Source organism: Epargyreus clarus, unplaced genomic scaffold (genome assembly GCF_041222505.1).
Source record: "Epargyreus clarus isolate Ecla_fem2 unplaced genomic scaffold, WU_Ecla_fem_2.2 ptg000024l, whole genome shotgun sequence".
NCBI classification, from domain to species: Eukaryota; Metazoa; Arthropoda; class Insecta; order Lepidoptera; family Hesperiidae; genus Epargyreus; species Epargyreus clarus.
In genome coordinates this window covers 9,791,562-9,805,760 of record NW_027332231.1, presented here as the reverse complement: position 1 = coordinate 9,805,760, position 14,199 = coordinate 9,791,562, and the positions used below count along the sequence as shown (strand labels likewise).

At 37.8% G+C, this 14,199-nt stretch overlaps 1 protein-coding gene across 1 annotated transcript; it reads left to right on the top strand.

The window, feature by feature from the left end:
- The first annotated feature begins 1,609 nt into the window (after positions 1 to 1,609).
- Positions 1,610 to 14,034, top strand: LOC140752360 (UDP-glucose 4-epimerase). Its single transcript, XM_073086628.1, has 8 exons — positions 1,610 to 1,769; positions 7,155 to 7,403; positions 8,221 to 8,334; positions 9,690 to 9,866; positions 11,241 to 11,421; positions 11,883 to 11,971; positions 12,831 to 13,023; positions 13,862 to 14,034. Exons 2-8 carry the CDS (start codon positions 7,164 to 7,166, stop codon positions 13,951 to 13,953), a joined length of 1,086 nt encoding a protein of 361 aa, XP_072942729.1. The 5' UTR covers positions 1,610 to 1,769; positions 7,155 to 7,163; the 3' UTR covers positions 13,954 to 14,034.
- Positions 14,035 to 14,199: the final 165 nt, after the last annotated feature.

Here is a 14,199-nt window from a genome sequence, read left to right as displayed (position 1 = left end):
TTCGTAGCTTTGTACCTTATAACAAAAAAACAATCGAAAAATCAATTATTTATATGGTAGTAATTACTAAATATAACAATATGCAATATTTCGGTATTATATAAGTACAATGAATAGTACCTAACTGAAAATGTCGTGGTTTTTATCACACGTGACATTTATAGAGCAAGCGACCATTTCCTGAAAAGCACCTGCACTTGTCTTTCCTGCCTTCTTCTACACGCTGATGTAATGTTAGTTATTTTTTATAATATAGGAGTAGCAGACGAGCTTGCAGTCCACCTGATGGTAAGTGGCTAATGCCGCCCATGGACATCTGTAATCAACCCCAGATAGGATTAGATATTCCTACCTGAGGTCGGCCATAGAGGCGTCGCTACCCCTGAGATCTAAATAAAATATTTAAGAAATAAAACATTCACAAATAACATATTTAACAAAAAATGTAACAAACTTCATTCTTTATAATACATAACTTATGTACGAATATCTTTTTAGTAAATTTTTGAGCTCTATCACACACGTAAAAAACGCTTTAATCATTTGGTTATATATTACACAAAACCTCGTACACTTATCACTACCTCATCACCACCTTGAATCGATATCATACCAGCACTGCATCTACTGTTATAAGGCTAAAAATAAAAATGTATAGATTTCATACAAATACGTATTTGTAAGACCGTGACCTCTTTCGTTGAAGTCTTCCAAGCGTCGGATATCGATATGCATTGTACATCTGTGCCTATATTAACAGTAAAGGTATAAGCAATATGAAGGTTGTTTTTTTGCAAATTCAAGGTCACTCCTTCACCTTCATTCACATATTTATGCAACAAGTTCATTGCATTAGAACAACGATGAAAATTAAACATGTTTCAAACACATTCGTGTGGTTACAGCAAAATACACGTGCTAGAAAATAGGTAATAAGGTTTCCTATTCATTTACTATAGACATGTCTAGTCAGTGGCAGCCTTTCTTCGGTTCCGTTTTATTGACATGCTAACAATCGAAGCGTCTGATGAGAGAGGTGTTACGGTACTTCTGTGAGCTCAGTAGAGCCATGGCGAGGTCACTGTCGGACGCAGCCTGCCACACTTGTAACACCGATGCGAACAGATTTGAGATAAAACTGCTTATAGCTCACTATAATGTAAGGTACTGGCAGACATGGTGATGTATATTTTTATGGCATCTGTGCGAGCGTGTGATTCAAGCGTGGTGTGTGGTGTGCTGCTGGTCATTCAAGCCCTATTTGTTTGTAGCAAAGATATCCCATCATACACAGTGTCGCGGAGTTATGTAAAGTACAACTACATACTTAAATTATTAACTTAACAACTGGTACATGAACCTCTCCCCACAATTGGAGGAGATTCTGTGCCTGTAAATCAATTAATTTTAAATAACTCATACTTACATAGCATGCCTATAGGCAATACTTAAGCTAGACGCTCTTAACGCCGGTGACATATTAAATACCAGTCACCAGTCGCAAGGAAACACGACAATCACAGACAGAAACCTAATAAAATTCCATTGACATTAGCATCAGCTTACGCGTCAGTGTGATTGTGTGACGGCAGTTTGCAATACATTAGTGACGTGACCGGCCCGCGGTGATCGCGCGATATCCAGCCGACTCGAGTCAGATGCGCGGGCGCACAGGACCGGCCTGAACGCGCCGCTTTCTCATTCCAAACCAATTATTACAAATCAAATTAACAGTGGTATCAGTGGTTAATGGGACACGCGTAAGAGACGTAAGTACACATTCTACTCTTTAACGGTTCTGTGAAAGTTAGAAGCGGCTTTTTCTGTGAAAACAGTTACTTTAGATATTTGTTTGTGGACTCCCGAGCGTGTATGTAGGGAATATGGTATGATTTCGTGCCGACTCTCCTTATTTGTAGCAATATACTACTTAACTATACAAATTAAAAATTTAACACGCTTTTTAAGTAATCGAATAATGCATAACTTATTTTATAGATGCGATAAATAGAGAACTTTTAAGTTATGACTAAAGACGGTCTTGTATGCAGTTACAGGTACCTATATATTTTAATGGATAGGTATGTAATAAAAATAAAGTGTATGTGTTGTATGTGTCAGTTGTTAAGTATTTCTAAAGTTTTTTTCCTAAATGCGCTTCTTTATGCTGCTCCGCCTGCGTGATTACCCTCGCGCAGTTTTTCGAAATTTTGTACACGAATTTACCTCTACCTAACCCATCCATAGAAATAAAAAGAACTCCGTTTTCCTCCCTGTATCTCTCAGCATTATCGCAATTAAAATTAGATACTAAACTACTAATCGTTATTAGTATATTCCGTTTTTATTTATGTAAGTATTTGTTTGTCTCGTTTACATTTAGAGTAGAACAGGGTTATTTCTAACATGTTATCTCATTTAAATAATGACAATCATTAGTAACTCTATTATTTATTTTTGTATAATTTCTTAACAGTTTTCTTTGATGAGTAAATAATCCGTTACAAATATAACGAAACCGTACCTACTATGAGAAGAGTAGGTATAATTATAATACTCCCTTGCCACCACCACAAAGGATAATTATTATGACTGTGGCTTAACAAAATGTGTTAATATTTTGTACAAGGAGAACCTTGGAACCGTTAAACAATGATTCAATTATTTATTATTAATTTGCCTGTCCGAGCATCGTGTGGTTTTCTTAGAAGGATTCATAAAACAGACGAGCATTCACCGACTTCCATTTCCATCGTAAAGGAAAGATGGAATATTTTACACATACATCGTAAATAATTGCAATACACAATATTCCCATAAAAGTGACTGTAGAAATAATTACAAACAAATGGTCACGTCATTTTCTTGAAGGTAAAGCCCATACGAAGTCTTAGAGGTGACTGAACTTAGTTTCTTCAAAGGATGTTGTGTAAAAGGAAAAAAAATAACAAAGTTATTGGAAGAACAGGATCCCTTTACATGAGCTGCGCTGTAATTATAGCGCGCCATACATACGCTCCCTACTGGGTTGTTGACATCGGTTCCTGGGAACATTAGCTGCAAATCGTGCATCCACTCATAAACTAGGTATAATGGAGGAATTCAGCTTATGTGAATAGATCGTCGGAAAAAGGTCGTAGAAAATACGTGTATATAGTATTTAATTAATTAGGGATATTTTTTTATAATTTGTCTGCTAAAAATGTAAAATTTTGGGACTATTTACTTTTGAAGGGGTACTTTGTGGTTCGACTCCGGAGACGCCGCCCAGGCTCGTGTAGCGCCCGTGTGCAATGAAACCCTGGCGCACCCTTTTTTTTTTTTTTTGTCGTGGGGGAAACCTTCAAAAGGTACCCGACAACGTGGGAGCGACGCCGAGTTATGTGGGATTTTTACCGCACTAAAACCCCCCCGGTGGCCGTCCTCTGCGCTGCGTTGAGGGCTCCGGGATCTCCAAAGGAACGCAACCGGAGTCCTCTTAGCGCGTTGCCCCGTCGGGCTCTGCCCAAGTGAGCTTGACGCTCGCCACACCATCTGGTGTATACGACGGTATGCGACCACACATACCGTCGTCCTTCCCGGGGCCGCTGGCCGGGCGGTTCGAGCTCCCACTCTTCCCGCTCACCCAGCCGCCCGCAACCCCGGAAGCCCCCTTTTAGTCGCCTCTTACGACAGGCAGGGGATACCGTAGCCCTATTCTAGTCCCGGAACTACAGGGATACCGCGCCGGGGGCCCTTACCTACGGCCGCGGCGGCTCCTCCTCCGAGCGGGTTCAGCGCGCTCCCTTGCTCGTTCGGCGTCTTCCTTCGCATACATGACCACGTACCCTGGTGCACCCTAGGCCTCGCATTAAGTAGGGCACACGCGTTTGATAACTGCCGCCACCGCGCTGGCTGACCGCTTCTGTCATATCATTATCGTATCATGATGGTCCAAGACGATGCTCTTAGCTGTCTCCGGGAGCGCCGCGGCGCCCCCTGAAATGGCGGCGCCTGCACTATAGGTAAGCTGCTTTCTAAAATAATGCGCTGTCGTGTTTCGGTTTGAAGGATGTGAGATATACGTCTTAATTAAGGCGTTCCCACATACTCCTCAGGAGTAGCTGCAGCTGTAGCCGACTTCTGCCAGAAGTCTAATCCTCTCTGGCGTTGATTACAGATGTTCATGGGCGGCAATGCCTACCAGGTGCATGCTAGTTTGCTACTTCCATATTATAAAATAGGAAAAATACTTAATGTTCTCTTATTTAATAATTTTGCCGCCCCCAATTTCGTACTATTTTTGCAACCAAATATCATTTTAATATCTAGGATTAACTTACTTAATTGCGAATGCAAAATATTCAATCAATATGTAGGTAAGTAGGTAAATAAATAAACTTTGTATTTTATTATTTGTCCGTTCACATCATAGCGTTTTAACATCTGTGCGTAATGGGAAAATGTTTTAGGATGATATCATTGCGTTGAAACATGATAACTATTACTTGGTATTCGTCAAACTATCGATAAAATTAATATCGCATTTTTCTGTGATTACATATACTAGGCTTCAACACGGATCTTTCTATGCTCGTACCTACTTACAAACACTTTAAGTAATATGTTACATTTTTTCAGCATTTTTCATGATGTCACTTTAGATTTTATAGTAAATTTAAAATAAAAAAAAAACAAAATGTCAACAATAAAACGTGTTTCTCAAGTAAATATAATGTTTCAAAGGCTAGTAAATGTCTCAAAACTCTCGGAATTTATAGTTGAGCAATGCAATGGCTTGATGATCATTTAGCGAGCTTCAGCTACTTATACAGCTTGCCGTAGTTTTAAAGTACTTAGATAGTAATTTTAAGACAATCTCAACGTACTTAGGTAGGTTGCAACTTTTTTTATTCCTACTATTGGGCATCTCTCTCCTTCACTTCCAATGTTTGGAACATACACAAACACACAACATATTGGTAGAGGAATGCATGGTTATAGGACCTACTTAACAAATCTTTTCGGGCTTCCTCAAGGTTAATTTCTGACCAACTTAGACTAAGCTTTTGCCAAAAGTAAAGTACATTTAAGTAATAATAAATTTGTTTAATATTAACATTGGCGTAATCCGTATACTAAGTTAAAAAAAACAGTCACAATTTTAAGTTCCACGAACTTTAAAGATAACACATGCGATGCGTTTATGAGATGCATATGGTTAAACATATGGGTTTGATGACGAAAAACTGTAAGTACAGAAACCATATGTAGTAGTCAGTATAGTATAGTAATGTAGTAGTGAAATTTTTGGTCTTTTTAAAGTTTTAAATGAAGTTGTCCATGATAAAAAATATACAAAAAAAGCGTTGAACTTTTTATTCAGTTTAATCAGTTCAGGGAAAAGTTCAGTACATACCTACTGGTTAATGGTTATAAGGGAGGCACACTTGTCCTAGGTGCTACTACGTAGACCTCGAGAGTAACAACGAATCTGTCGCCAGTCTCAGGTAGGAACAGCCCTGACGATGGCGGTAACTACTTACCACTGGACTGCATTTCCGTTTGGTTATTCGTTTAGGCCTTCAATATTATAAGAAAAACGGAGAAGTAAGAGTTAGTTTATAGTAAATATAAACTATAGTCAGCAGTATATCCAAATACAAATTCAAAGTCACGATTGTTTTATTAAATGTTAACTACAAACCATGATGCTCACGATTTCATTAGTGAAGGTTCTTTTTGCTTTGTAGGAAATCAAAATTATTCGTTTAACTTGGTTTCCTAATTTTATCAACAGGTTGCAAAGTAATTAGATGTTTCCTATTCGGTATCAAGAGTATCAAGACTGATTTTTATAAAAAAAAATATTTGAAACAGGATCTATAACTGCTAAAGATCTCTTTCATAATGCCGCAGTAAAGTTAATTAACAGTGTAATTTAAAATTTATCTAACGTATAGCAACAGTATTGTTTTATTACGTAGGCTACTTACCTACGTAATAAAACAATATATTCTTGTAACAATATGTTCAATATTGAACTTGAACTGCAGAAATAAATAATTATCACTAAAAAATTGATTGTAATCAAACCTTAATTTGATTAAGTACAGATACTATCTTCAATTAGATGTACCGACAATTCGGTGGAAAGTGCCTTTAATCTATAATCTTATCAAATAACATAGAAATTGTATAACTTGTAAAATTTTATCTGATGTACCTTAATGTAATGTTAGAATTATTATTGCGTCGGGATCTTGTGTGATCTACGCTTTATGATTAGATACACTAGGTAAACCCGGAATTAGTCATTAGGAAAGTATGCAAAAGTTTTCTTGTCCGTGAAAATATTTGCAGAAAAGCAACATTGCGGGAAAATTCAGAAACAAAATACAAAAAGAAATAAGTAGGAAAACCGGAGACTACATTTTAAATTACTCCATTTAGGAAGGCCTTTTTTATTTCGGTGGCTCAGTAGATGATTCTCCAAATTTAGTTATTATTCCCATATGAGAGGGAAATATTTCATTCAGTTGGATTCTCGCCGTATAAAGTAAATTAAGAGGACGTATATGACTCATTGAGTCTTGTTTCGCACTCTGGAAAAAAAGATACGTCAATAACTAGCCTAACACAATATGCCTACCGATGACTCTAACTTAAGATGAGATACGTCATACGTTAAGGTAAGATACGTGATTCACGTGAGCACCTGTCTATTTCCTCTTCAACCTTCCACGTATGGGACGTGATTTAAAGTTAATGGCACATTGTCCGGGCACGACTTCATACCGGATGTAAGTACAATGCGAGGGAATTGGTCTTCCGAGATTTTAACGGTGCTACCTTTTCGCCCGCGGGTCTACTTGTGTCAGTTTGAAGTCTATTAACAAGAATAAAATTTAGCAAATAAAGCGTACATCTAATTACTAACCTACTTAGTACCTTTTCATTTATTATTTACTTTGTTAATAAAATTAATACTTTAGATCCTCCAAAGTCGAAGAAGTCGATTACGATAAAATATAAATTGACTTGCTCTAACTAAGTAGGTACATTCATTAATTTTATTTCATTATTGAACAATTTGCTCTTATTTTACAATTCGATGGAAGAACTCATCAAGTAAAAATTATAATTTTGTTTAAAACCAAAACATTTTATTTCAGAAACAGACGATGCCGCGATTCAAGACAATATTGGTTACCGGTGGAGCCGGGTACATCGGAAGCCACTGTGTGGTAGACCTCCTCGAAGCCGGGCATGAAGTGGTCGCCATCGACAACTTCGCCAACGCGGTGGGCGATGAAGAGGGTTCCCCGGCGCTCCAAAGGGCCGAGCAGATCACGGGCAAGAAAATCACGTTCTACAAAGCCGACCTACTCGATAAGCCCCAGATTAACGATATTTTCGATAAGGTAAAACCATTTGAGCGAACATTTTTTACAACTGACAATAATTTTAATGCGATAAGACTAGGTGTACCCTGATTTTATCAGCCATATCCTGCTTTTTAAACAAAGAAACTTACAATTATAGGTTGTAGGCATGCTTTTAGACAGCTTATTGATATGGCTACACCTAAGGGAGGGTAATTACTGTAGCACCATTACATGGATTGATTTAAATATCGAATAGGTTTTACTTACTACCCTGGGATGTTAAATCGCCAGCCAAACGGCGGCGAGATGTTTTTATTAAACAAATTGATATTGCTAAAAGATTTACCTATAGGTTGAGCAAATATACTGGGGTATTTCTTAAGGTATAAGGATAACCATTACCAATTTTTTCATAAAGTTAACAATTTAAATTTCCTGGTTCCGCACCATTAACGCAATAGGTGACATAGGTACTTACTGTATGAGTAATTTAACAGATTTCTTATTAATTATCTTGTCCTCAAAGTTTTCATCACGATCTTATTTAGTAAGATTACTTGCAAAAATGATTTGATTGCGGTAGATAACCATACTTATTTTTACTCGTAACAGACGTGTGAAGGTTCCATCTTATTTCTTAGAGCAGCAATACTACTATCATAATATAGGTACTTATATCTTCTACGTATGTATTTGGTATCGGTTTGAGATGCCCATTAGCAGCAGTGACAACTTATCATTAAATATATCTAATGTAAAATATTCTCATTAAATATATCTACTGCAAAATATTCTTTATTGCTTTCGTTGATATTTCCTTCTGTTACTAATTTTTTATAAACTAATGTTTTAGCACGAGATAGACTGCGTGATTCACTTCGCCGCATTGAAGGCTGTCGGCGAATCAATGCAGCAACCACTACTGTACTACCAGAACAATCTCCTGGGAATGCTCAATCTACTAGAGGTAGGTTTAATCAAGTTTATTACTGCTAGGCAGGGTTAAGTAGGAGCAGGGGCGGCCCTAGGGCGGAACGAGCGGTGCGACCGCAACGGGCGCCGTCATACGAGGGGCGCCGCAAACACCCGATCGGCACTGTTTAGTAAAGAGGCTAGGCTGTTAATTGAATACCTACTGAAGCTACTCGGCTGCATAATTATTATAGGGTGCGAGCTAGAAAAAAACATCGCCATGACCCAGGGAGCGCCACCATGAGATGTCCCACCACCTAAAATTTTTGCTAGAGACGCCACTGGGAAGGATTCAAATCTTACCTCGTTAGATTAAAGATACCATGGACGGCAGTTATCACTTAACATCAGGTAGACTGCTTGCTCGTTTATTATATCTATTAGTAATATAAATATTATCACATAAATGATGATTAAATAACATTAATACATAACTAAAACTGCTTAATTAAATTAATATTTCACAAATAACATATCAGTATTCGAACCCTGACATAGTTCAACGTTAATTTCTCTCATTACAATCACACGCATTACAAGATATTATTTAACCTTAAACTGTATCTACGTGCATGTAGAATTGTAAATACTTTGAAGGTGGCTTTGAAGGCGCCACACCTATTTCTACCTAATAACAGCAGTGTTAGGCGCTGCTGTGTTCCGGTTTGAAGGGTGTGGTAAGGTAGACATACTTTTCCGAAGCGTTCCAGCTTAGTCCTCAGGGGTAGCGGCGCATCTGTGGCCGACCTCAAGTAGGAATATCTAATCCTATCTGGGGTTGATTACAGATGTCCATGGGCGGCAGTAGCCACTTACCATCAGGTGGACTGTATGCTCGTCTGCTACTCCTATATTATAAAAAAAACTTATATATTTAAAGTATTAGTTAAGATGTCCATCAAATTTTCGTGTCTGTTCATTTTATTTAGAAAAAATGATACCGTATTTAAATAAAAATATAATGCGTTAAAAATTATATTTCATTCTGGCGAAATATTAACATTTAACTGGTCAGTTATGGCCAATAGGGTTTACAAAAATTACAAAGCTTTTCGTACATTACATAAAACTTTATCCTCAACATACGGTTAATTTTATTTAATTGGAACAAACTTTGAAATATATTAAACCAGCTGACCCGGCAAACTTTGTACCGCCTCAAATCTATTTATCAAATATATTTCATATAGAATATAGCCTATGTTACTCGTGGATAATTTAGCTTTCGAATCGTAAAAGAATTTTTAAAATCGGTCCAGTAGTTTTTGAGCCTATTCATTACAATCAAACAAACAAAGTTTTCCTTTTTATAATATTAGTATAGATTAATACAATTTTATACCTAAACAGGTGATGCGGTCACACAACTGCTACCAAATGGTATTCTCCTCATCATGCACTGTCTACGGTGAGCCCGAGTACCTGCCGATCACAGAGAAACACGCTACCGGCAACATTACCAATGTCTACGGGAGAACCAAATACTTCATCGAAGAGATGTTGAAGGACTTGAGCGCTGCTGATAAGGTATGTGGGTAATGAACATGTAAGGTGGTAGGACCCTTTGTGGCGGCAACACCGCCACACCTATTTCTGCCTAATAACATTATATAGTGTGAAGCGCTACCGTGTTCTGGTTTTTATACTGTGGTAAGGCAGACATTTTTCCCAGGCGTTCCAGCTTAGTCCTCAGGTGGCGCATATTTAGCCGACCTCAGCTAAGAATATCTAATCTTATCTGGGGTGGATTACAGATGTCCATGGGCGGCAGTAGCCACATACCATCAGGTGGACTGCATCCTAGCCTATGTTATAAAAAAAATGTAAACAAAAGTCGGTATTTAGAATAGTTATTTAAATATACCAACACAGCATACCGCATATCGAAAGTGAATAAATAGAATTCCTATACTAACACATTTTCTACACATTCTTGTATTTTATTAGTAAAAAGTTAAAATCATGTTTTGGTATATTATAGTCTCTTTTGTAGCGGATTATTACGCGGTCCATGCAATCTGAGAATGATAGAATGGGTCCATTAGTGCTATGGACTTTATTCTAAATCATTATTTATTAACCTGCCTGGCTGAGAATTTAACCCGGAACGATCTCGCTTCACGCTCGCATGAATAAACGGACTTTTTGAACGAAAATACCAAATTAGCTTTGAAAAGTGGACCGTGGTATTTGTAAGATGACACCGAATCTGTGTCGTTGTGAACTAGAAACGGACCGGTTTTCTGTAGTTCATTCAAATTGATGAAGTTCAAGGGCGATTAGATTGCGGAACTACCGTAATCTTATATTTAGAGAGGAAATTACTATTTATACCAAAATGCAGCCATTAGGTTTTTGTCTTCTGATATTTTATCGAATATAATTAACAGTTCTATTACTAAACGGAATTGTAACGGTATGCATCATTAAGTTAGGTAGGCACTATCACAAATTGGTCGGTTACAGATGATCTAATCGATTTAAGTATACTAATCGATTAGTTCTTATTAGTTTCATGCTTAATTGATAGTAACACACGAGCAGGTAGGCAGGTAATCTGACCTGTTAGTGATCACTGACACGATTGAAGGTCCCTGAGGTCGGTCAGTCTCCAATGCATGCTATCATTCGATGTTCACGGTTCAATACTTAGGAAATATTTTATTCATGAAGATCGACCAGCATATTTTAGGTACATTTCTTGGAATATCGTCGAATCGATGCGGTTAGAACTGCCGATTACCAGCTTATGACCGGCTGACTAAATTTTATCTATAAGTAACATCGATTTTCTTGCATCGTAAATATGACATACCCTCTGTAGCTTAAACTCGAAGATCTTTAGTTTATAAATCCTAATACATAATTTGATAATCCTTTATTATCCTTTTTGGCTTACAGAAGTGGAACATAATTTCCCTGCGCTACTTTAACCCTGTAGGCGCGCATCCATCAGGGCTGATCGGCGAGGACCCCACCAAGGAGTTCACGAACCTGATGCCGTTTATGGCGCAAGTGGCGCTGGGCAAGAAGCCAGTGCTCACAGTGTTCGGAGACGACTACAATACGCCTGATGGAACTGGTGGGTTTTAATGCTATTTAAGTCAGGAAGGACATCAAATATTTTTGTTAGATTTAAGTACCTGTATATTTATTTTGTTTCTTCATGAATCTTACAAATAAGTATTCTATAAACATAAAAATTAGGTTATGGATATTTTTAAAACAACTTTTCCCTTGAAAGTTTTTCAATTTCATGTTGGAAAACCATATGAACAAATTTAATAGTTCCGTCCTTCCGGTAAAACCATCGATATACTACTAATAAAGACGAAAATGTCATTGGGTAAAACCATCTACGTTTGTGAAATTACCATAAAAATCGATCCTATCATTTTTAAATGAATTAAATTTGTAAAACATTTATTTTGATGCCCTGTAGTACGAAATAGGCATGGAACAGAAAAAACTTTCTCTTCTATAGAAATATCAATCGCGTGTTGAATGATTTGAAATATCTGAAATTGTCTGAATGTTTAACAGGTATTCGAGATTACATCCACGTTATGGACCTGGCGAGCGGTCACGTCGCTGCCCTGAACCTCATCAGTGCAAATCAAGTCGGTCTAAAGGTTTGTTTACTTTATATCAAGAATATAAGGAAAAAAGAAGTGTAGAGTAAGTCACATGACGAATATGACAATCCCTGTGGTATGAATGCGACAAATCTTCCACCAAAACCAACACTAAACTGCTACTGTGTTTGGATTAAGGGTATGATAGCAGTGGCCAAAACGTATAGTACCCTATGGTTGTGGTGGACTTAGGTCATCAAAAGCCCAGGGCGGAAATGTTAAGTGTTAAGTGAGGTTTGAAGGTGGTAGAACCCTTTATGGTTCGACTCCGGCGGCACCACCGCCACACCTATTTCTACCTAATAACAGCAGTATTAAACACTCCTGTGTTCCGTATTGAAGGGTGTGGTAAGGGAGACATACTTTTCCGAGGCATTCCAGCTTAGTCCTCAAGGGTAGCAGCGCATCTATGGCTGACTCAGGTAGGAATATCTAATCCTATCTGGGGTTGATTACAGATGTCCATGGGCGGCAGTAGTCACTTACCATCAGGTGGACTACATGCTTGTCTGCTACTTCTTTATTATAAAAAAAAAGGCTCGCTGGGGCCACCAGTTGACGAAGTTGATCTTCTTTTACAAGCTTTTGCTTTTAGACATTTGCTGGGCCCCTTAAACCAGAAGACCGGCCCTGCACATTATTCAGCCAGTGTGTGGCTGAGCCAAAATTTATCATGAGGCTTTCCAGGCGATCCTCTAGGGTATCAAACATTTCTGGTTCACCTCGAGACTGACTCTCATATCAATCAATTATTAGGTGATTATCTCATTTAAAAGACCAGTCAAGTTCTTTCTTTTGTCCTTTTGATTGTTTTAAATTTTTAATCAATACTACAATACTACTTAACAATTTCTAGGTATACAACTTAGGAACCGGGCGAGGGGTCTCCGTGAAGGAGCTGGTGGGTGTATTCGAGCGAGTAACTGGAACCAAGATACCCTTGAAGTATGAAGCGCGAAGACTGGGCGACATAACCGCGATGTGGGCTGATGCGACGCTGGCTAAGCAGGAGTTGGGGTGGACCACTCAACGCACTATTGAGGAGATGTGTAAGTTGCCAGTTTTTGAATGTTCATTATTTAAATTGCATCGATATTGCCCCTATTTCTATCTCATATAATAGATTGCATTTACTGGAACTAGCTGGATGAGGAGAACCGAAGCTCAAGCTCAGTGGCGTGCCCGGGGAGAGGCCTATGTCCAGCAGTCTCCTGATGGGGGCTGAAGATAGATACACGCTTAAAAACACGCTTTCTACACTCACAGCCCCACACTAGGATTCCCTGTATCGTGGGTGCTATGGACACACACAGAGACAAATACACAAACACCCGACCCAGAAATCTGTCTGGCCGGGGATCGAACCCGGGACCTTCTGCGCGTCAGACCGGCATGGTGACCACTCCGCCACGCGGGTCGTCTAGATAGATAATAGATTGCTGCTTCTATGATGTAGTCCAGACGATTCTAATTAATCTATGTTTGGAAGGTTTTTGTATTAAAATAACTTAGCACATCAAGTAGTCTCTGCCGCCCATAGGCACCCACAACAGACGATGTGACAGAAGTCCCGTCTAATCCCATCCTACTTGCGTTTTCTTATTTTCACTCTCTTTAAAATTATCTACCTTAAATTTACCTTAAATTTTATTGGAGTTCTTACCTAATCTTACCTAAACTGAATTTATAGACCATTTGTTTACTTGTTGTTGTTACTGATCTAAAATTTGAATTTGATGTTTATGTATTTTTAGTAGTCCATTGAAAGGTTTAATTTCGTTATAAAAAGGCGCAATTTCTTCAGCTGACTTTACAGGACCAAAAATGTTAATAGCTCAATGGACTATACATATAATTATTAATACTTATAAGCTAATTTTGTTACAGGTACTGATTTCTGGCGATGGCAGACGATGAACCCCGACGGATACCCCAAGAAGAACAAAACTAGCGTAATAGTTATAAACGGAAACAGTTAACATGTCTTAAATATTATTCTCTATTTAATAGAACTATGTATTAATAACGTATTAATAAATAAGTATTTTATTATTTTACAATTGTTTTTTATCCAAATAGTACAATGTTAGCTAGGAAATTAAATTGTAGTATTTATTCTTCAGCACTTTCTGACATTTATATTACATTTCTTTTTCTCAAAAATCTATAGGATCTGATTTTACTTGATTGAAGACTTTACTTTTTGCTTATAAAATTTGCTACAC